Genomic DNA, 22779 nt, shown 5'->3' with positions numbered 1-22779 from the left:
TTCCTTGCTTTTCTTAATTTCTACAACATGATTAATGTAGAAATGCTTTGCATGACTACAAATGTATAATTGATATCATAGTGCTTGCCTTCTCAATGGATAGAGGAGAGGCAGAAAGGAAGGATAATAACTCAGAATTCAAAATTTTTCCTTCCTTTTTTATATTTCATTTTTCTTCCATAATATGTAAAAACAATGTTTAACATTTAAAAATAATTGTTGAGTTCCAGACTCTCTCTACTGTCTCCTCTCCTGAGAAGGCAAGCAATTTGATATTGATTATACTTGTTCAATTATGCAAAATAAATTCCCATATTAGTCATGTTTTGAAAGAAAACACACACAAAAATTTAAAAAGAATGCTATAATGTTCATTCAGACTATCAATTGTATCCTTTTTCTAGATAAGTCCTTTGGAATTGTCTTGGATGACTATTACTGAGAAGAGCTAAATTATTTACAGTTGGCTTTTCTTACATTATCACTGTTACCGTGGTTTTTCTAAATTTACTAGATTTTTCTAAAATTACTCCCTTTGTCATTTCTTATAACACAATAGTATTCCATCACAATCCTATACCATAACTTTTTTAGCCATTCCCAATTGGTGACTATCCCTCAATTTCCAAATTTAGGATACCAGAAAAAGAACTGTTATATTTTTGTATGATTCCTTTTTCCTTTTTTAAAAAAAATCTTTGTGATACTGCTGAGTGAAACTCGTAAGAATCCAAAATTCTTTTAAAAATGAATGTTGAAAATAATAAAGAAAAAAAAAAGAACACGAAATGTCAGAGCTAGAAGGGCTCTTAAAAGAGGGAATATCCTAAGGGGGAGGATCTTAGAACAGAAAATGTCAGACGCGGGAAAGGCCTTAGATTAACATAAATCAGGGGAGGGGCCTTAGAGCAGGCTACGTCATGGGGGCGGGGCCTTAGAACGGGTCACGTCATAGGGGAAGGGGCCTTACAATACAGAATGCAGAGAGTAGGAGGCTTTGGAGCAGGAAAAGTCAGAGAGGGCGGAGGGCAGTACAGATGCCCTCGTATTATAGAAGATGGAACTGAGGCACAAAGAGGACAGGCGGCTTCGCCCAAATCACAAGTCTCAAACGGTTGATGCCCAGCCAGCGGATGCCGCGTCCTTCTGCGCTGAGACCTGGCCAGGGGCAGCATTCAGGCGCGCAGACTCGCTAGTCCGCTCTAGCCATCCAGCAAGGAACGCGGGATCGGGGGCCGTGGGGATTTGTGGGGGAGAGCTTGGGAACCAGGGGAGGCTTCCGCACCCGCCGCTCTAGCTCGCCTCTGATCATAGAGCCCGGACGCCCGCCCCTTCCGGGGAGGAGCCGGATGTCCGGGATCGGGTAGCAAGATGGAAGACAGTGAATACGAGTCGGTTCTCTGCGTCAAGCCCGAAGTGCACGTTTACCGCATCCCGCCGCGGACCACCAACCGCGGCTACAGGTGACCGCCTGCCCGCCTGCCTCCCCTCCCTGCCTCCACCCTCGGCCTTCAGGGGATACCTCCTTCTGCTTCTCTGAGGTTGTTCCGCAGGCCGGCTTTTCCGTGATAACTGCCCTCTGGGAGGGGGCAATCCCCTAACCCCGATTTTCCGGAATGACCCTACCCCATCAGAACCCCGTGGTCCTGCCAGGGATATCACAGATACAGGCAACATCTCGGTTGGCGCAGGGAGTCAGAAAGACCTGAGTACGAATTCGACCTCAGACCCTTAACCACTGTGACATCCTGGGGAAGACACCTCTCGGCTCTGAGCCCCAGTTTCCCCTTTCTTTTAAAAAAACGAGGTGTGTGTGTGTGTGTGTGTGTGTATTGAGGGGGGGAGTTGGACCCCTTCCAGCCTCAAGTCTGTGGTCCGGGGAAACTGACTACGGGGGAAACTGACGTGAGACTCCCCCAGAGGCCCCTCCCCCAACTAAACCCATAGCCCCTGCCCCACCCTGGCCACACTAGGTCTCCCAGACCCCCGCGTTGCCTCCTTGGGGAAGGCGGAACCCCGATCCCAGCTAGGGCCCTCCCTTCCTCCCTCCCCAGGATTGTGGGAAGGCCCCCGGGCTCTGGAGATGGGCGGGGGTTCTGAAGAGAACTCGGGGACCTCCACTGGTCTCTGTCGGGCCATCTTCCATTCTGCTGCCCGGCCCAGCGCTAGGATCTGGAGTGTTCTCTGCTCCCCTTCTCTGCTCCCCCCTGATAAGCCATCTTTTCGTCGCGTTATTTCCAGGCAAAAAGCTTTTGATGGGATAGCCATAGCTGAAACGGAACTTTAGAAATCAGCATTTATTAAGCACGGATCTGGGTGCCAAGCACTGATCCAGGTCTGGTGAGACTTGAGGATCCTAGTCCTGCCTCCGTATCTTAGAGTGACTTCTGAATCACTGGGGGGACTTAGCTACCTGGCCAGCTTTGCCTCTTCCAGGCACTTGGGAAGAGCCCTTCCCTCTCCCTCCCCGCCCATCTCCGGCCTCATTTTTGGCCTTGAGGCGGGGACCAAGCCCCTTTGGGCTCTGGAGACTGTGTGCCCCTCAGGTGGTTCTTTTCTCGTGGAAGATAGTGGCTTGAATGGCTTCTCAAGTTAACTTTAGCCCCAGCCCACTCCTCTGGGGAAATTGTTTAGGGAGGGAATGCTGCCTGCACTGCCCCCTGGCTCCAGAAACATCTACACCTGTCACACAACCTGTTGGTTTAGATTTCTTGGAACTGATCCAGAGATTTTGTGCTGTGGGCTTCAGCTAACTGGTTGGTTTCTCCATCAGGCTTTGGGAAATAAAAACCCTTTGGAAATTTTATTTTGCTTTGAGGTTTTGTCTGAGAGGGCTGACTGGTTTTCCTTGACCCACAAGTGAGTGTGCATAGTTCTGAGTTCTTGTTTCTGTTTGGGATTTCTTAGCACTTTGTGAGCCTTTAGTTGATTTTATCCTTAACTTTTTCAGATTTGGGACATTTTCGTGATATTTCCACTATCTTCCCAATCCCTCAAAGTGCAAACAGCACTTAAAAAAAAAATTCAAGTTAATGAAAGCAGATTTAGCCTTTAATGCCTACTGCATCACATTCTAGGAACAGTTATAGACACTGGGATTATGGAATCATAGATCTACTACTGGGATGGTCTTAAGTCATCAAATAGTGAGGAAAAGTTGGGAGAAATTTGGCAGGTGGGGATGTACTGAATAGAACGATGAACTTGAAGTAAACTTCAGGACTTGAGTTCAAACCCAGCCTCCAAAACATCCTGACTGTGTGATCCTGGGCAAGTGATTTAACCTGTCTGTCTCAGTTTCCTCATCTGTAACATGGGATAAAAGCAATACTCACCTTCCAGTTTTTTCCATCTTTACCATCCCAGTTTCTTTCATCCAGAGATTGTTAAAGTATGGTCTCCTGACCTCCTTTAAGGCAATTAATAAAACTATTTTCATATAATAATATTTATGAGGATCAGTTGAGATCATATTGGTAAAGTTCTTTGCAAACTGAAAGTGACATGTAAATGTTAGCTCTTGTTAAGGCCAGCAAAGTAGTATGCCTGGGAAATGAGATTGGAATTTAGGCTCTCTTGACTCCAGAGATACTAGATTACTCTTTTTCCTATATTATGCCGTCTTCCTCAGAGTTGTGACTACCCAGGGGATCTTCCTGCCAAGTATGACTTTAATGAAATTGGTTTGCTTAATCTCCTTTCAGAAAGCTTGTCTTCTCAAATCCTATGGGAAGTACAAATATTACCCTCATTTCACACTGAGGTGCAGAAAGAGGAAATGCCCACAAAGCTCTGCTCTTCTTGATCATAAGATGTAAGATCCCCCAGGAGAAGGAACTGAGATTGAGCCTGCTGAAGTGTAGATTTTGAGTTCTGCATTTTTGTGGGCCTTGAAATAAATCAGGCTTTTCGAGACTTGTGCAAAGACTTGCTTTCACAAAGCTGTCCTCGTGAGCCAGCACTGAAATGGACCCAAGCATATGCTAACATTTTCTTGGAAAAGTCACAAAAGCAGAGCTCTGGTGATTCAGGGTGTTTCCTGAGCTGCGTCCGCAAATCAAATCTGAGGTTAATGTTGAAAAATGGGCTAAAAGACTTTGCACTTACTCTAAGGCATTAGTTTCCCAACTTCCTTTCACCAATAATGTCTTTTAGTGGTCAGTTACTTGTTCCTTTTTTACTTTTCATACAGATTTATAATCTTTTCCTTTTTCTTCCTTTCAAAATTCTTTCCCTTCTCTTTTTTCCTTTAGGGATTTATATAGATTTTAGCTCTTTAGACCAGGGTGTCCAGAAGCCATCTAGAGCAGCCCTCTTGTAACACTGAGACTCAGAAAAGAGAAGTCCCAGTGGTCCTTCTGACTGGCCCTGAGTCCTCTGAAGGGGCATTTCCCATTTGCAACTCACACTTTCTCCCTGGCGCATAGGAGCATTTCCTTGACCCCCACTATGTGATATATCCCACCTTTCCCCACCTTGCATCTTTGTGTCACTTGTGCTTTTTCCTACAGTAGGTGCCTAATAAATGTTTGTTTGCTGTAATTGAAACTTTCAAGAGTTCTTTGTTGGTTACCAAGTACATTTTATGGATTCTTGATTTCACAGAATTGCAGAGTTGGGCTGGACCTCAAAGACCATCTAGTCTAATCCTATTTATCCCATAATCTGACATATGGTACTGTGAGTGAGAACTCATCTCTCCTGAGACAACCCATTCCACATGGCCATAGCTCTTACATCGAACTTCATGGTTACTTCCACCCATTGTTCCAGTTTTTGTCCTTGGGAATTAAGTAACTCTACATATTACTTAAATTACTTAACTCCTAAGGACAATATAGTCCATATATATATAAAGTGCCCTTCCCTACCAAATATATAAAGGAAAGTGCCCTTCCTCTTTTCTCCAAGTTTTTTCACCACTACCATCCCAGTTTCTTTAATCAAGACATTGTTAAAGTGCAGTCCCCTGACATCCTTTAAGGCAATTAATAAGGTCAAAACTATTTTTCATATAATAACATTTAGACATTTAATTTCTAATATAATAAATATCAGCAGGTATTACCAACATAAAAGCTCTCTAGGAGATCTCAATTATTTTTAAAAGTATAGAGAGGTCCTGAGACCAAAAACTTAGTACTCCAGGGAAGCTTAGAACCCAGCACCGTACAGGAGAACTTAAATCCTTAAGAAGTTAGACATCTCTGAATGCAGGCAGCAATAGCATTTTCCTTGGGTACCATTTCCCACTTTGTGGGGTTGCCCCTTCCCTCACTAGAGTGAGGCCCTTCATCTCACTCCCATTCCAGTACCATCTGTTGACATTCTTTCATGGCTCAATTCAGGCCAGCTCCTCCCTGAAGGCCTCCCTGATCTGAGCACTCCTCCCGACATATACTGTTAGATTCTAAGTGTGATCTCTCCCCATTCAGTGCTCCTTAGAATCTAACTATGTATGGGGAGGAGTGCATGTATTGAAGTGACTTGGGTATGTATCTCTTCTAATCCCTTAATAGCCTGTGAGCTTTCAGAAAGCAAGAGTTGTGTTAGCCCTGCCTTTATATCCCTAGTATGCAGCATTTAATAAATAGTGATTGACTAGAAACTAAATCTCATGATTCCCAGACCAGGACTCTTTCATTTTGTAAAGTCTTATTGATGCGTTTAATTTTGCACAACAAAAGCTGATATGCCCCCGCTCCCATTGTTCCCTTCTTTACAGCAAAAATATAAGCAAAACTGACTAACATAATGATCCCATCTGATGATGTGTGTGATGTTGTACTCTATAGCCATCCACCTCTCAGTTGAGAACAAGAAAATGGGTTTTATTATCTATACTCCAGGACCAAGACTGCCCATCATCATTGTTCAGAGCTAAACTGCCTCTTAGTGTCACCAATTTATATTGTTTTTCCACAACCCTTCCCACTCTGAGCCCGAATCTTTAGCCTTTTAGTATTTTGTAACATAAAGGGATATTTCCTAGCGACTTGTCTCTCTGGGAAGTGTAGTGAATGGAGAGGTCATTCCTTAAAGAATTGGGAAAACCAGCCCCATCCTCTGGGGCTTAGGATGCACACTTCCTTCTGTTGGATGGATATGGTTGTGCTCTGGCATCTCAGTGGGTTTTTGTCCTTCATAGGGCTGCAGACTGGCAACTGGACCAGCCTTCATGGAGTGGGCGACTGCGGATAACAGCAAAAGGGCAGATGGCTTACATCAAACTGGAGGATAAAACTTCAGGTAAAGATGGGAGCATCTTTCTTGGTTCTTCCCATAGAAATCACCCTCTTTTTGCTATCAGAGATTGCAGTGGTCACAGCAGTCTTATTAGGAAACAGACTACTCCCCTCCCAAGATCTATTTTAAGTGTCCCTATCCTGGAGAAACTTTTTATTCATGGGAGTACTAGCTCCTTTGGAGTTCTTTAGGGTCCAAGGATTGAAGGAAAACACTGAGATGAGGCCTACTAATTAGCCTGGAGTGGTTTTTGGTAGATGTCCCCAATGTAAAAACATAAGTTTAATGTGAGTTCTCTGCTGCTCTCTCCTCTTGGCATGTAGCTCGTTTACTTTCATGCCTTAGTAGTTCCTCATAATGAACATCCTTCCGTGTGCTACCTGGTCACAGAGTGACGATAACAAGTGCTCATATATGTACAATGCCCAATTAAGAACTGTCCTAACCTTGTATGGTAAAACACTTTTTCTTGTTTTACAAATGAGGAAACCAGAGGCCTTGAGGGGGAAAGTGACTTTGCCCAAAAGCACAAAGAGTAATTCCAATGCTTGTATTGACTCTTGAATTTTCTGAGGCCAGAGTACTTTAGTGCTGTTTACACACTTATTCTATTCTGTGCTGCATTGAGTAGCCCCTGACTTGTGATCCTAGAGTTGGATTCTAGAGATCACTTAGTCCCCCTATGGCCTGCAAACCCCTTGTAGGATTAAAACTTGGATTTTTTTTAAATTATAGCTTTTTATTTAAAAAACACATGCATGGGTAATTTTTCAGCATTGACCCTTGCAAAACCTTCTATTCCAACTTTTCCCCTCCTTTCCCCCACCCTCTCCCCTAGATGGCAGGTAGACTAATACATGTTAAATATGTTAAAGTATATGTTAAATATATGTATACATATCCATACAGTTATTTTGTTACACAAGAAAAATCAGACTTAGAAATAAGGTAAAAATAACCTGAGAAGGAAATCAAAAATGCAGGCGGACAAAAACTGAGTGGAAATGCTATGTTGTGGTTCACACTCATTTCCCAGAGTTCTTTCACTGGGTGTAGCTAATTCTCTTCATTATTAAACAAATGGAACTGATTTGGTTCATCTCATTGTTGAAGAGTCACGTCCATCAGAATTGATCATCATACAGTATTGTTGTTGAAGTATATAATGATCTCCTGGTCCTTCATTTCACTCAGCATCAGTTCATGTAAGTCTCTCCAGGCCTTTCTGAAATCATCCTGCTGGTCATTTCTTATAGAACAATAATATTCCACAACATTCATATACCACAACATATTCAGCCATTCTCCAATTGATGGGCATCCACTCGGTTTCAGTTTCTAGCCACTACAAAGAGGGCTACTACAAACATTTTGGCACATGTGGGTCCCTTTTTCTTAAGATCTCTTTGGGATATAAGCCCAGTAGTAATACTGCTGGCTCAAAGGGTATGTACAAAAACTTGGATTTTTTTTTTTATCTTAAGTCTCCTCTTGTTTCCTGCTGTGTCAGCCTGTGGAGAATGGCTCATCAGAATCAGAAGTGGGTAGAATAAACTTAAAGCACAATAAGTTCTAGTAGTGGAGAGTCCCCATTTCACATATCTGTATACACAGGCCTACCTCTTGAGATATTTAGTGGGTTCAGTTCCAGACTACTGCAATAGTATAGCACAACAAAACAAATCACAAGATTTTTTTTTTTTTTTTGGTTTTCCAATGCCCATAAAAGTTATTCTGTGTGCAAAGGGATTATGTCTTTTTAAAAAGTGTACATAGCTTAATTTAAAAATAGTTTATTACTAAAAAATGTTCATCATCATCTGAGCCTTCAGCAAGTGATAATCTTTTTGCTGGTGGAGGGTTTTACCCCCATGCTGATGGTTACTGACTGATCAAGGTGGAGGTGACTGAAGGTTGAGATGGCTGCAGCAATTTCTTAAAATAAAAAAAAAAAAAATGAAGTTTGCATGTTGATTGACTCTTTCTTTCACTTGAACATTTAGAGGCCATTGCAGGGTTTTTAATTGACCTGATTTCAATACTATTGTGTCTTGGAACAGGGAGGACAGAGAAGGGGGAAGAGCCAGTAGGTGGAGAAATAGAACACACATATTAAGTTCACCATCTTATATGGGCATAGTTTATGGTACCTCAAAACCCTTGGAATAGAAGCATCATAGATCACCAATACAGAGACACTAATAATGAAAAAGTTTGCAATATTGGAAGAATTACAGTATGACAGATACAATGTGAGCATATGCTGTAGAAAGATGGCACCAATAGCTTTGCTCTATGCAGGGTTGCTGCAGGTCTTCAATTTGCTTTAAAAAAATGCAACATCTAAAAGCAATAAAACAGTGCAATAAAATGAGGTATGCCTATATGGAAATATTCTTTTTATTTCATGTTTTGTTAAGTTCAGAATAAAATAAAATGGAAAAAAATTATAAAGAACTATCATAGGGAAATAGTTCACAGAGTTCTAGGCCCTTCTGTTTTCCTCATTATCCCAAACTTTCTTTCCTATAGAGAAAGACCAAACATGAACATTTATGTCCTGTAACAGTCAGTCACTGTAATGGGAGAGCTTCAAATTTTGCCTCTTCCACTTAGTAGTTTTTTGTTCTTGGGCAAGTCACTTAACTTCATGAGTCCCTTTTTCTTCTTTAAGATCTTTTTGGGATATAAGCCCAGTAGTAACACTGCTGGCTCAAAGGGTATGTACAAAAACTTGGATTTTTTTTGATCTTAAGTCTCCTGTTGTTTCCTGCTGTGCCAGCCTTTGGAGAATGGCTCATCAGAATCAGAAGTGGGTAGAATAAACTTAAAAGCAAAATAAGTTCTAGTAGTGGAGAGTCCCCATTTCACATATCTGTAACTTCAGGTATAAAAAGTGGGAGGGAAGAGCACTAATAATAATGGTAAAGATAATACTACTAATAGTATTTATATAATGTTTACTATGTGTCAAGTACTGTGCTAAGCACTTCACGTGTGGTCTCATCTGATCCTCACAATAGCCATGCGAGTTGAGTATTATTCTCCCCATTTTGTAGATGAGGAAACGAGTCAGATAGGTGAGGTGACCTGCCTGGGTTCACATGACTTAGGAGAACTTGGGTCTTCCTGCCTCCAGGCCCAGCTGCTTGTTTCCTGGGTTAGTACCATGAGGAAAGCACTTGTAATATTTAAAGCACCACAGGTATGCAGAGAGGGTAGGGAGCAAGGGTTTGGTCAGGGGCCTGCCCCAGGGCAGAGAGCATAGGCTTTCTCGTCATTTTGAAAGTCAGTGCTGGCTGACAGTAGCCTTGGAGGAGGACTGGGCATGGGCTCCTCCAGTGGACCCCAAAAGCTCTCCAGCAAACATTATAGCAGGGCTGTTACTTTGTGCTTTAGAGACAAAGGTTCCCTGCACAGCCACCCCCATCAGGGCTCTGGTGACAAGAAAATTGCCCCAGCACAAAGAGAGGAAACCATGCCACTCTTCAAGATCTGGGAGGAAGTTGCAGAGACCCTCACAGTGTGGCCAAGAAAGCGGGGGGGGGGGGTAGCACTCAGGAAGGCAAGGCCCACATAAGATCTTTTCTGAAAATCCTTCAACTGGGAAGGCTGTATATATTTTGCTGTCCTTATGGAAAGATAGACCTCCTGCTGGGTAAGGATGATGGTGGTTGGGGTGCAGCAAAGAATTCCCCAAATTCTGTGCCCCAAAGGCTGGCATCCTTGTGAAATAGCCTCTGGCCTTTTAGCCTGTCCATAAGACTGATTGAAATCTGTCACCATCCTCAGTTTACTGCCATTCCTTCTCTTATCAGAAGTGACCTTAGTTCCTGATTCCTTCTGCCATCAGTGGATCTTAGTATTAGTGTATTCTGTTCATTCTAATGTCCCTCCAGTCTGAGCGCCTATTTCCCAGCTATGTGACCAGGGGCAAGTCAGATCCAGTCTCTTCATCTGTGAAGTGGGCGTGGGCACATTAGCACTGGTAATCCCCATGTTACAGGATTCTCATAAAACTTGGAGCCCTAAATCAATAAACTGGGAAAACATTTTTATAGTTAAAGATTCTGATAAAGGCCTCATTTCCAAAATATAGAGAATTGACTCTTAATTTATAAGAAATCAAGCCATTCTCCAATTGATAAATGGTCAAAGGATACGAACAATTTTCAGATGATGAGATTGAAACTATTTCTACTCATATGAAAGAGTGTTCCAAATCATTATTGATCAGAGAAATGCAAATTAAGACAACTCTGAGATACTACTACACAACGTCAGATTGGCTAAGATGACAGGAAAAGATAATGATGAATGTTGGAGGAGATGCGGGAAAACTGGGACACTGATGCATTGTTAGCAGAGTTGTGAATGGATCCAGCCATTCTGGAGAGCAATTTGCAACTATGCTCAAAATGTTATCAAACTTGCACACCCTTTGACCCAGTGTTTCTACTGGGCTTATATCTTAAAGAGATCTTAAAGGAGGAAAAGGGACCCGTATGTGCAAAAATGTTTGTGGCAGCCCCTTTTTGTAGTGGCTAGAAGCTGGAAAATGAATGGATGCCCATCAATTGGAGAATGGCTGAACAAATTTGTGATATATGAATGTTATGGAAAATTATTGTTCTGTAAAAAACGACCAGCAGGATGATTTCAGAAAGGCCTGGAGAGACTTACATGAACTGAGGCTGAGGGAAATGAGCAGGGCCAGAAGATCATTATATACTTCAACAACAGTACTGTATGAGGATGTATTCTGATGGACATGGATACCTTTGACAAAGAGAAGATCCAGTTCAGTTCCAGTTGATTAATGATGGATGGAAGCAGCTACACCCAGAGAAGAAAAACTGGGAAATGAATGTAGACTACTTGCATTTTTGTTTTTCTTCCCAATTTTTCATGTGCAACAAGAGAACTGTATGGATTTGCACATATATATTATATCTAAAATATACTTTAACATGTTTAATATGTATGAGACTGCTTACCATCTAGGGGAGGTGGTGGAAGGAGGGAAAGGAAAAGTTGAAACAGAAGTTAGTGCAAGAGACAATGTTGTAAAAATTATCCATGCATATGTTCTGTCAATAAAAAGCTATAAAACAAAAACAAACCAAAAAAAACTTGGAGCCCTAGATAAAGTGAAAGGCAGTGTGGTGTGGTGTGGAGTCAGGAAGACCTAAGATTCAAATCCCTTCCCTTGTACCTACCAGCTAGTCATTTCCTTTCCATGTTTCCTCATCTGTGTAAAATGGGACCAGTAATACCTTAGAGGAAACTCCAGTGAGGGAGTGCCTATAAAGTGCTTAATAAACTACAAAAGAGCTTTACAGACACATAAGTTGGGAAATTTATGCTAGGATGCTTCCTGTTTTACATAATGCTGTCCTTTGAGCAGCTCCAGAAGAGTTTCCCTATTCCTATTTTACAGATGAACACACTGAAAATCAGAGAAGGGAGTTGACTTATCTAGGCTCACACAGGACACAGTTTTGGACCTGGGACTCTTGACACATAGTTCATTCTTCTTTCTATACTTTGTGTCTTTGCCTGTCAATAGGTGAACTTTCTACTAATTGGGATGCTCTGTGTTCTCCCCACACCAGAAATTTATTGCTTTGATTTTAATGAATCAGTCCGCCCTAGCTAGGGCTCCCCCTTTGGAGAAAGGCCTGAAGGTGGGTCTGGCCGACTGAGGGAGGGGTCCAGTTCCCGATGCTCTCGGGAACCCCTGACTGGCAGCCTTGGTGAGGGGCCTCATGCTGACTCCCGCTTTCAGGAGAGCTCTTCGCCCAGGCGTCTGTGGAGCAGTTTCCCAGCATCGCCGTGGAGAGCGTGACAGACTCCAGCAGATACTTCGTCATCCGGATTGAGGACGGAAGTGGTAAGTGTGCCCTCTGTGGGGGAAAACCTTTTGCCCCACGACCGTGGGACTGAGGGTGCTGTGTTCCCCACAGGGCGGCGAGCATTTATTGGCATTGGCTTTGCTGACCGAGGGGATGCCTTTGATTTCAATGTAGCGCTGCAGGACCATTTCAAGTGAGTAGGCGGCGCCCCCTGGAGAGTTTCCTACTCGGATGGGAAGCTTTCCCATTGCCGATAAGGAAATTGAAGCCCACACTTTGTGGCCGACATGGCAGACCCCAACCAGCAGGTCAGTTGGACCTGAGGCAAACCCCCGGCCCGCGGCAGCTCTTTCCTGAGAGCTGTCCGGGCCTTCTTGCCTCCTCCTGAGGCCTGCCATTTAATTGCTAGGAAAAGCCTGCCATAAGTTCTTGCCCAAATGCTGCTTTTGTCTTTGTCCTTGGCTGTGCCTTCTGTACCAACCAGGCCTCTCTTTCACTTCTCCTTCCTCCACTTAGTCTGCTCCTTCTCCTCCTCAGGACCCACTTTCTCTGACCACTTCCTTTTTTTGACTGTTTATTGTACATGGAGAGTAGGGAGAGAGACATTAGATTTGCATTCCAAGGACTTGGGTTCAAATTCTGCTTCTGTGCGCTCTTTGTTACCTTAGGCAAGTCTTAGTTTCTTCATCTTTTGGCTGAGGGCTTTGGGCACCATGGCTGCTGAGCATCCTTCCTGCCCTTAATCTTTGATCCCAGGGTCCTGAGATCATTTAGCATTTAGTCTTGCGCTTGTGAACAGGTTCTTTCCCAAAGTGTGATTGTAAAAGTGTGGTCTTTTGGAACTAGGAGTGTAGTTTTCCATCAACAAGTCTAACTGATGGTGGCTGGCAGCCAGATTGCCCCTCCTCCTCTCTCCGTTTATCCAGACCCTTCTCATCTTCAAGCCCCACCTTGTCCAGTCAACCTACCACCACCTCAGTGAACACTAATGTGGCCTTGAGGGCCAGGCCTTCCTCCATCCAGCCCAGTCCGTAGAGAATGGCTGGTTGGGACATATTTGGTGAATGAGCGAATGAATGGATGAACTAGAAGGGGGACCCTTCTCCCCGTCGCTCGCCCTGGAAGCTCCAGGCTGGATTGGGCTCTGCCTTGGGGCGCTGGCACTGCCCGTGTGCCTCTTGAGGATAACTGTGAGATGAAGGTTTGCTCTTTGGCCTCGGGTCTCGTCTAACACAGACAAGTGTTAGAAGCTCCGCAGAGATGGCGCTGCTTCCTCTGCGGCACCTGCCCCCAGGGGTACAGGTGCACAGCTCCTGGGTCAGGGACTTGGGCTGCCTGTGTCCGGCCGTGGCCTCGTCCTCCCCTCTCCCCTCCCCTCACCTCGTCTCCTTCCTCTCCCTAGGTGGGTGAAGCAGCAATGTGAGTTTGCCAAACAAGCCCAGAACCCGACTCCTGGCCCCCAGCTAGACCTGAGCTTCAAGGAGGGCCAGACCATCAAGCTCAACATTGCGGTGAGGCTTCCGCTTTTTCCTCGTACCAAAGACAGCTTGGACGGAGCTCGTGCCACCTGGGGAGCTGACGTGTCTCGCCTGGAAGCTCAGGCTTGGGCAAAGTCTTGGAATGCCGGACCTTGAGCTGGTTTAGCATGGCCCAATGACTAGGCTTCTTTGAGTGAAGTTCAGGGATATGAAATCTGTGAAACCAAGGGAATAGGCATGTTTGGCCAGAGCCAGAGCCTTTCCTCTCTGGGGGCCAGCCAGCGAGGTTCCCTCCCTTTGGTTTTTGTGGGAGACTGGGGGAGAAATATGTGATCCAGAAGGAAAAGCCAGCGGGGCATGAGATTGTGCCCTTTGATCACATTGCTATGGGCAACAGACCAGCACGTGACCCATGGTCCAGAACAGCCTCCATGTTGAAAATATCCCTCCGTGGCTGTTCCTTTTTCTGTTTCACTTGGAGCCAGCCTGCCCCTGAAAAGTCAGAGGTAGACGGGCCTTGGATCTGGAGTGTCAGAGGCAGCAGTGACTTTAGGACATTGTATCCAAGAGCCCAATGAACCCAGGAAATTGCCTGCTGCTGGTTTTTCCAAGGAAGATGCTGAAGCTCACAAAGAGCCCAGTGGCACATAACACCCTTTCTCTTTTTAAACTTACATTTATTCGTTTGTTTGTAGTTTTTAAATAATACCATATTTCCCCCCAATGACACGTAAAAACAGTTTTTAACATTTGTTGGTGTTTGGTGGGGGGAAAAGGTGAGTTTTGAGTTCCAAACCCCTCTCCTCTCCCTCCTCCCTAGGTAGCAAAAAGTGGGATAGTTGTCCATGTGCACTCATGTCAGACATTGCCATGTTAGTCACAGAATGCTCTTTCAGCAGATGGGATCTCAGGATATCCAACAGATTCTTTGCGGGAGGCCATGCTTGCTTTCTTATACATTGAATTGGACATGATCCTTTGAAAATTGGAGTGGGGCCGGGTGTGGTGGGGTGCCCGCTGGTCCCTGCTTCTGGGGAGACTGAGGCCAGTATTAGAGCTCTGAGCTGCAGATGGGTGACAGCTGATTGGGTGTCAGCAGTGAGTCTGGCACCCCTGGGGGAGCCCCAGGAGTGGGCTTAAGCCCCCCAGGTTGGGACCAGAACCAGTCAGAGCTGCTGTGTTAATTCATCTTAGGATCATGTCTGAGTATTTGTATTATGAGCCTTGAAATGATAGACCTAGCCCCAAAAAAGAAGGAAGGAAGGAGAAAAGAAGGGTGGAGAAAGGGAAGGAGACAGGGAGGCAGGGTATGGCTAACTGGTGTCTTGGAACTAGAAGAAGCTTGAGGATATCTTGTTCAACCCATACCTGAAGGAGGCGTCTTGTCTACAGTCCAAATGATCATGTAGTCTCTTTTTAAATACTCCCAATGACGGGGAACTCACTAGTTACTCAGGCAGTTCTTTGCACTTTTGGATTGTTCTGTTTATCATGTTTTCCTTACATGAAACCCAAATTTTCCTCAGCAGTGTCTCCTTGTTCCACGCTTTGGGGCCCAGAAGAACAAGGCTAATCCCATTTCCACATACCAGCCTCCTAGTATTTAAAGGCAGCTCTGTGCAGTCTAAGCATCCCTTTTAGCTTTTTCTTCAGTCATTCCTCTCAGGATATGAACTGAAGGCTCTGCGTGATTCTGCCCTACCTTCTCTGTCCAGATCATCCCACAGCTGCAGTATGGTGGTCCTCACACCTCTGAATGTCCTCCAGGATGCAGTTCCTTTCTTGACTGCTGGATTAAGTGGATGGACACCCTAAGCCAGGGGTCCTCAAACTACGGCCCATGGCCAGATGTGGCAGCTGAGGACGATTATCCCCCTCACCCAGGGCTATGAAGTTTATTTAAAGGCCCACAAAACAAAGTTTTTGTTTTTACTATAGTCTGGCCCTCCAACAGTCTGAGGGACAGTGAACTGGCCCTCTATTTAAAAAGTTTGAGGACCCCTGCCCTAAGCCATCCGTCCTTTCCCACATACTATCTGGCGGTGAATGTTGTTAGAAGTAAACAGGTAGGGAGGCTGGACAAGGAAAACCTTGAACAAGCAAATGGCTCTTGGGAGCACCTGCTGGTAACCCTGCCTCTCCTGTGTCCTCAGAACCTTCTCTTCCCTCTTACCTGCTCTTCCTTTTTTTTTCTGTTGATGTAGGAGATGACCCTTCCAGCTAGCATCACAGGGCTTTGGCCACTGTCTTTATCATAACAAAACAGTCACAGCAAAGTTATTGGCAGTACTAGGATTTCGTTGCATTGATAATGGCTTGAGATACACGTATTGTCATGTAGAACCTTACCTTCATTTGTTACAACAGAGAGTGTGCTCTCCGTGGGGCACAAGAGAAGGAACACGGGCCAGGAGTTGTGGGAGCTGGCCCTGAGGACTACTAGGGCAGCTTCGGGGTATATCACTCCAGATGCTTGGGCCCCTTAGCTGTAAAATGATGGGGCTGGACTCCATGGCCCCGGAAATCCCTTCTAGTTGCAGGTGGGTGATCATGTCCTCAAGGTAGGTTCTGGTCTAACAGACCTCGTCGTGGCCCACATTAATTGTGTCAGGTCACAGAGGGCTCCCAGCCAGGCTACGTCAGAGCAGATTAGAGGAGAACCTTGTTGTATGGGACAGCCTCCTGCTCTGGGCTCTTCCAGCTCTGAGGTGCCGGTCAGCAGGCCCTGTCATTCTCTCACAGGGGCCTGATGGAAAGGGTCCTGAGCCCGAGGTCAGTGCCCATTCCGATGCAAACTGGCAGCCCCAGAGCAGGACACCAGACCCTTAGGACCTTGGTTGTCCGAGCAGAAAGGGATTCTGCAGAGCAGACCGGGCCAGGTCTAGTTGTCCTTGATACTAATAGGTGACGTTCTCATTTCTCTTCTGGCTGCAGGATTCTAACTCGCTAAATTGACTTCTGTTCTCACCTTTAGAACATGAAGAAGAAGGAAGGAGTGGCTGGAAACGCCAAATCTCGGATGTCAGGCAGTATGGGAATGACCCTCCTTCCTCCTCCTCCAGGGGGCAGAGCATCTACCCAGCTGCCCCCCACTGAGGAGCACCTGCCTGTGGGAGTGGCCCAAGCCCAGCCCGGACTTGTTCCCAGTACAGGTTAGTGCCCAGGGAGCTGGCTCTGCCTCTGCTGGGCAGCCTGGCTCCTTTTTGTCTCCTGGAGAAGGGGCTTTCATGGAGATCCTTGGGCCTGGACGCTGTGAGCTGAGAGCCAGACCTGCTGAGTCCCCGGGCCAGGGATGGTTCCAGTGAGCCCGGGACTCGCTGGTATTAGCAGGCGGCACCAGGTCCCACGAGGCTTGCCCTGTGCAGCTGGTCTGTCGTCCTTGCCCAGACTGTGCCCGTCCAAGGCTCTGCTGCTTCTTGGCGTCCACTTGTTGTTTTTATGCCTCCTGAGTTTAATGATCATATCTGGGCAGATCTGCAGACCCTGCCCTAATCCCTCTCTGGTGCTAGAGTCATACGTAGCCACCTGCCTCCTGGGCATCCCAGAGTGGACGTCGCTCAGCAGACCCAAATAGAACTCTTCTCTTTCCCCCCAGCCTCTCCCCCACTTGTGGGTGTTTCCTGGTCCCCCAGGTCAGGGTGGGTGTTGTCCTGCCGCCTTGCCCGCTCCCCCCTCGATGCCAGGTCTTGTGCTTTCTGCCTCCATGCAGCTCTCCTGTTCATGTCCTTCCCCCCACAAGCCCATCCAGCTCTCGCCTCTACTGTGGCTCTCTGGGCCTTTCTAGCAGCTCTCCTGCATGCAGCTGGCCAAGTTATCCTTGCTCTGGGTGCCCCAGGGGCTCCTGTCAGCCTTCAGGGACAGCTCCATGGGCCAGGTTGTCCTTGCTCCGGGTGCCCCAGGGGCTCCTGTCAGCTCTCAGGGACAGCTCCATGGGCCAGGTTATCCTTGCTCTGGGTGCCCCAGGGGCTCCTGTCAGCCCTCAGGGACAGCTCCATGCCCCCCAGTCAGCCCTGCCAGCCACCCGCACTGTCTCTGTGTAGCTGTCGACACATCTCATCCCATTTAATGGCGCTGGTTGAGGGCTATGGACGGGCTCTGGCCCTTTTCTGTGTCCCCGGGCTGCAGTCCTTGGCACGTGATGGGCCCCCCCCAGCTGCTGATTCCTCTCCTCTGACGGGAGCTCTCCCGAAGTCTGGGGCGCTGCTTGTGGTGTCCCTTCCCTACCCCGGGCAGTCCCTTCAGGGTCCCGAGGGCCACCTCCTCACTTCCAAGTGCTTGTGGCCATGTGGGCTGTGCTCCACGGCCCAGGTCCCCTCTGAGGTGCTCCTGCTCCTGCTCTTCCCCTCCTCCCCTCTCTGCTGCTTGTTTCCTTGCCTGGCCCTGGAAGCAGAGGCTGCTACTTTGTAATGTCGTCTTTGTGTTTCTGGTGGCTCTCAGAGGGCTTGGGGCACACAGGTAGATGCCCAGTGAGTGTGTGTTGGCGGGAAGACAAGGGAACCAAACTCCCGAAGTAGAAAGTAAGGAGAAAGGCTTGTGGTGGGCCCCAAGGAGCTCATTCAGTTCAGCAAACATTAGTAGCCATAGGCTTTGTCAGGCCCTCTTCTAGTTGGCGACCTGAGTGAGAGTTGGCTTCTCACATGTTTCTCTCTTCTCCTTTCCCCAAACTCTGGAATTAACAGATGCTGGTTTAACCTGGCCACAGCTCAATCCCACCACTGCCGCCACAGCAGATGTCTGGGGAGACTTTGCCAAAGCTGCAGGGTAAGAGCTACCTTGACTCCCACTGTCCAAATGTCCTTGAGGATGGGCATCCTCTTGGTGAGCCTGGAGCTGGTCAACACTTGCCTTCTGCCAGGGCTCAGAAGGCAGAGAGGGGCAGCAGGGACATGGGCTCCTCCTCATTTCTCTCTTTGAGACCCCTTTTTAGGTAGGAAAAGGCATATATAGAGAGCTAATTCCTATACCAGTGTTTGTAAAGGCTTTTAACATAGATATTTCAGAAAGGTTTTAGAGCAGGGAGTTAAGCACTGTAAAATCAATATCAGAGCTGGGAGGGCCTTAGAACTCAGGATGTAAGAATTGGGAGGGCCCTTAGAACCCAGGAGGTCAGAGCTGGGAGGGCTTAGAACCCAGGAGGTCAGACTTGGGAGGGCCCTTAGAACCCGGGAGGTCGGAGCTGGGAGGATCCTTAGAACCTGGGAGGTCAGAGCTGGGAGGGCCCTTAGAACCCGGGAGGTCAGAGCTGGGAGGGCCTTTAGAACCCGGGATGTCAGAGCTGGGAGGGCCCTTAGAACCCAGGAGGTCAGAGCTGGGAAGGCCCTTAGAACCCGGGAGGTCAGAGCTGGGAGGGCCCTTAGAACCCGGGAGGTCAGAGCTGGGAGGGCCCTTACTGTGAATTTTTGCTTATCTTTTGCTTGCTTTGGAGCCCATGAAATTCCTTGTCTGTGCTTTCCTCATGGAAAGGTGCCAGTTTACTATTATTGTGCTTTGGATGTTGCTCTTTCCAGGGTATGAATGAGTTAGTTTGTTGATTTCTCTTGCGCTTTACCTCTTTGTTTTAAAAGTGCTAAAAACCATTTCCCCTTTACAGGTCAACTTCAGGCCAGGCTCAGCAGAACTCAAACTGGGTCCAGTTCTAACCTGGATGCACTTTTTGCTTTCCCAATGTAATTCCTTGGGAAGAAGCGTCTTTACTGTGGACCAAAGGGTGGAGGATCCAGATTTCCTCAACCTCTCCATTTGGAATGTGCCTCCTTTCTGTCTTCCTCCTCTGCCTCCCCCAGGTCCTGCTCCTCTGTCTCCATGGCATCTCTTGTCTGATTGGGCATTGTAGAAGACTTCAGGATTCAACACTGAAAACAGAGACCCAGGAACGGAGAACCCGCCCGCTCCTGAGAGAGAGCCGAGAGGCCTGGGTCAGTTTGCTTCCCTGGCTGATGCCTCCTAACCACAGTGTTTACATTTTGAAAGCAAGAGCTCAGTTGGTGTTAGGGTGTTCCTCCATCCACCATAGCTACTAAAGTCAGGTTTCAGTTTGCTCCAAGGGGATAAAGATATCCAAACAGGTTTCCCAGGAGCCTAAGGGCTGAGAGGGCCCCTTGGGAGGAGACCCAGTAACACCCATTTGTATTAAGGCTTTCCTTTGTAATATTTGCTTTGCTGATCTGCCTACTTCACACTCCTCATGGGCAGCTGCCTTTCCAGGACCTCAGGAAGGATCCCTTCCTGGCAGCCACAGTGCCCACTGTTCTCCTCCCTATTCTCAGGGGTTCTGGGGCCAGTTGTCACCACCTCCTCATGTTGCACTGAGGGCAGAAGCGGGAGACTTGGGTGGGTCTACCAGGATGTTGGAGAGTCAAGCCCAGAATGTGCCCACTCCAGGAGGCCCTGTACTCCAGGCCCTGCGAGGAGAGGCTCCTGGGGCTGCGCCCACCCTGGGGGGTTTCTGAGTGCCTTGTTGTCTAAGGACAACCACTTCCTTTTCCTTTTCCTTTCTACGTGCACTGTGAATGAAAGCTAGGAGCCACCGAGGGAACTGAGGCAGGGCTTACCTGCACTACTGTATTTAAAGTAGTCTTATCTCTGCAAGCCTCTGAAATTCCTTTTCACGTCTTGTACGCCTTGTACCTTGGCTTTCATTGGAAAGGTTTTGTTCTTTTTTCAGATTGGATTTTTGTTTGGAAGGACTGAGACCAAGAAAAATGCTTTTCTACGAGATTAGAGTGGAGATTTTTCTAAATAAGAAAAGTGTTAACAGCCTTTCCTAGTTTATGTCAAGGACGAGGATGTTTTTGACCATGTATACCCTTCCTGTGTGGCTGCTGAGTACTTTTGCCTTACTCTCTATTCGTGTTTAGTAGAAGTTTGGGGGTTTCTGAAGCAAAATGTGGGAATGTGTTCATTTGAAACCAGCAATTTTAAGTGCCTTGAGTTAAATCCCTGATGAAACAAGCTGGATGAGAATAAATGATATTTGGACACATATTTGTCAAGGGCGTGTTCATTAAGCAGCTACTCTTTGTGTGTGTGTGTGTAATTATTATTATGGCTTTTTATTTACAAGTTATATGCATGGGTAATTTTCCAACACTGATCCTTGCAAAACCTTCTGTTCCAATTTTTCCCCTCCTTCCCTCTCCCTCCTCCCCCAGATGGCAGGTAGTCCAATGCATGTTAAATATGTTAAAGTATATGTTAAATACAATATATGTATATATATTCATAGTTATTTTGTTGCACAAGAAAAATCTGATTTAGAAAGAAAAAATAACCTGAGAAGGAAAACAAGGCAAGCAGACAATAACAGGAGTGAAATGCTATGTTGTGGTTCATACTCATTTCCCAGAGCTCTTTCGCTGGGTGTAGCTGGTTCTCTTCATTACTGAACAATTGGAACTGGTCTCTCATTGTTGGAAAGCCATGCTTCAAGCGGCTACTCTTTTAAACATCCATGGTTCAGGTATCGGCCAGACTGTTGTTGGTGTGTGCTTCCCCTGATGGGATCGCAGCCGGCCAGATGTTCATGCTGTGATCCTGCCTAGCCAGATGTTCCTGACAAAAAACAGAGCTGGAACGGGTTCTGAGCTAACATCTCATGTCTGCGCACTCCACCGAGACTGGCAGAGCGCCTTCCTCCTCTGTGATGACCTGGAAGAGGGGCAGGGCACCCCTTTTTAGCTCCATTTTGCACCAAAGGATACCTGGGCCCTGAACAGTTGGAACTTGCCCCCAGTCAGGCAACAGTTGCAGTCCAAGGTGGGAGTCGACCTCTCACCAGTCCTGACTGCCCTGCTCTCAGCCAGCCAACCAGCATTTATGAAGCGCCTTCTGTGTGCTGGGATCAAGAGTCCAGCTCAGGGAAGGGGGAAGCGAACTTGTTATAAGGAACAGAGCTAGGATTCAAACCGACTGCCTGAGTCTGCCATGTTCTCCCACTTCCCCTGCAGCTCTCCTTGCGTACCCTCATAGCCGTAACGATGGTCATTATTGGGCACCTTCAGGTCTGAGAGAGACTTGACTTAGACCTGAGCCTCCATCATTTGGACCTCACGATGCCTCATTTTTTCAGATGAGGAAAGCAGCCTGGGAGGGAAGTGCTTCCAGCCAGCGAGGGAGTGTCAAGGCGGGTCTGACTCCCAGGCCCGGGTTCCTGCCCGTGATCCCGTGGCGATCCACTTGTTCCAGAGCCACTCTGGCAGAGGCTGTAACTGGGACTGGGTATTGATTATAAAGGTCAAGTTAAGCTTACGCTCATTTGGGGAACCAGTTGACTTGGAGGCCAGAGATCAGAATCGTCTGCTGTAAGGAAGTCACTGGGCTGCTATGGTTGGTCTGCAGAGGTGTGCAAAGTACACAGGGGTTTGGAGTACAAGGGACCGAGTTAGAATTCTCCCATTCTGCCCTTTAGGAGCTCTGTTATTTTCCCATCAACAAATGAAGGATTGAGAAAAGATACCATCTAGGGATTCTTCCAGCTCTGAATCTAAATCCCAGGACAGATGTTAGGGATGACGGTGGACCCAGATGACCCAGGATGATTTATAAAGTTTCCTCTAGCTCCTGATCTAAATTCAAATCTAGCCTCAGCCACTAGCTGGGTGACCCTGGACAAGACCTCTGCCTTAGTTTCCCCCACTGTAAAATGGGAATAACAATAGTCCTTCCCAGGGAGGTTATAAGGATCAAATGAGATATGTAAAATGCATTATAAATGGTAACTCTTAAGCTGACTCCAAGATGAAGAGGTTGGATGGGAATACGGCTTGTGAACTATCCCCAGTGCTCTGCGGCCAGTAGATCCTTTGCCTGTTTTCACTTTGCCCCGTGCCAGTTGGCCAGCACATGCTCTCAGCAACCAGTGGGTTGGCTTTACCCTCCAACTTTGTTTACCCAGCACCTGAGCCGGGGCTGTCCCAGTAGAAGTCTGGTCAGGTCATTAACTTCACAAATTTCCGTTTAGGAGGCCTCGGGATGCCAGCAGCCTGGGCCTTGGAGCTGATGACCAGCAGCCCTGGCCAGTCCCAGGAATCCCTGTGCTCCAAAGTTTGAGCAGAACTCCCTGAACAGACAGCTGGGATGTCCCTGAGTGGGGGCCCAGTGTGAGTGTGGGAGAGGGTCCCAGAACAGCGGGATGGTGGGGTTTCCTGAATGGCTCTTGGGGAATAGCAACCGGCACTGACCATCTCCTGAGCATAAATGCA

The 22779-nt window shown here is 46.9% G+C and overlaps 2 protein-coding genes across 4 annotated transcripts in view; one reads left to right on the top strand and one right to left on the bottom strand.

Moving 5' to 3' along the window:
• Positions 1-1709, bottom strand: part of SPATA21 (spermatogenesis associated 21) — a 42175-nt gene extending 40466 nt beyond the window's left edge. Inside the window, exon 1 of the mRNA XM_051988443.1 lies at positions 1523-1709. Coding sequence (XP_051844403.1) covers positions 1523-1677 — 155 coding nt within the window. The 5' untranslated portion in view covers positions 1678-1709. The remainder of the gene's footprint in view (positions 1-1522) is intronic.
• NECAP2 (NECAP endocytosis associated 2) lies at positions 1265-20559 on the top strand. Of its 3 annotated transcripts, none has more exons than XM_051988446.1 (8): positions 1265-1463; positions 6149-6249; positions 12035-12139; positions 12213-12294; positions 13504-13612; positions 16554-16731; positions 18259-18340; positions 19363-20559. In XM_051988446.1, exons 1-8 carry the CDS (start codon positions 1372-1374, stop codon positions 19397-19399), a joined length of 786 nt encoding a protein of 261 aa, XP_051844406.1. In that variant the 5' UTR covers positions 1265-1371; the 3' UTR covers positions 19400-20559. The 3 variants fall into 3 exon arrangements, with proteins under 3 accessions (XP_051844406.1, XP_051844405.1, XP_051844407.1); XM_051988445.1 differs by having other exon boundaries at positions 19170-20559; XM_051988447.1 differs by lacking the exon at positions 1265-1463 and adding an exon at positions 1718-1807 and having other exon boundaries at positions 19170-20559.
• The last annotated feature ends 2220 nt before the right edge of the window (positions 20560-22779 follow it).

The sequence above is a fragment of the Antechinus flavipes genome, chromosome 3 (genome assembly GCF_016432865.1).
Source record: "Antechinus flavipes isolate AdamAnt ecotype Samford, QLD, Australia chromosome 3, AdamAnt_v2, whole genome shotgun sequence".
NCBI lineage: Eukaryota > Metazoa > Chordata > Mammalia > Dasyuromorphia > Dasyuridae > Antechinus > Antechinus flavipes.
Note: the sequence above shows the minus strand (reverse complement) of the source record. Positions and strands in the feature narration are given on the sequence as shown.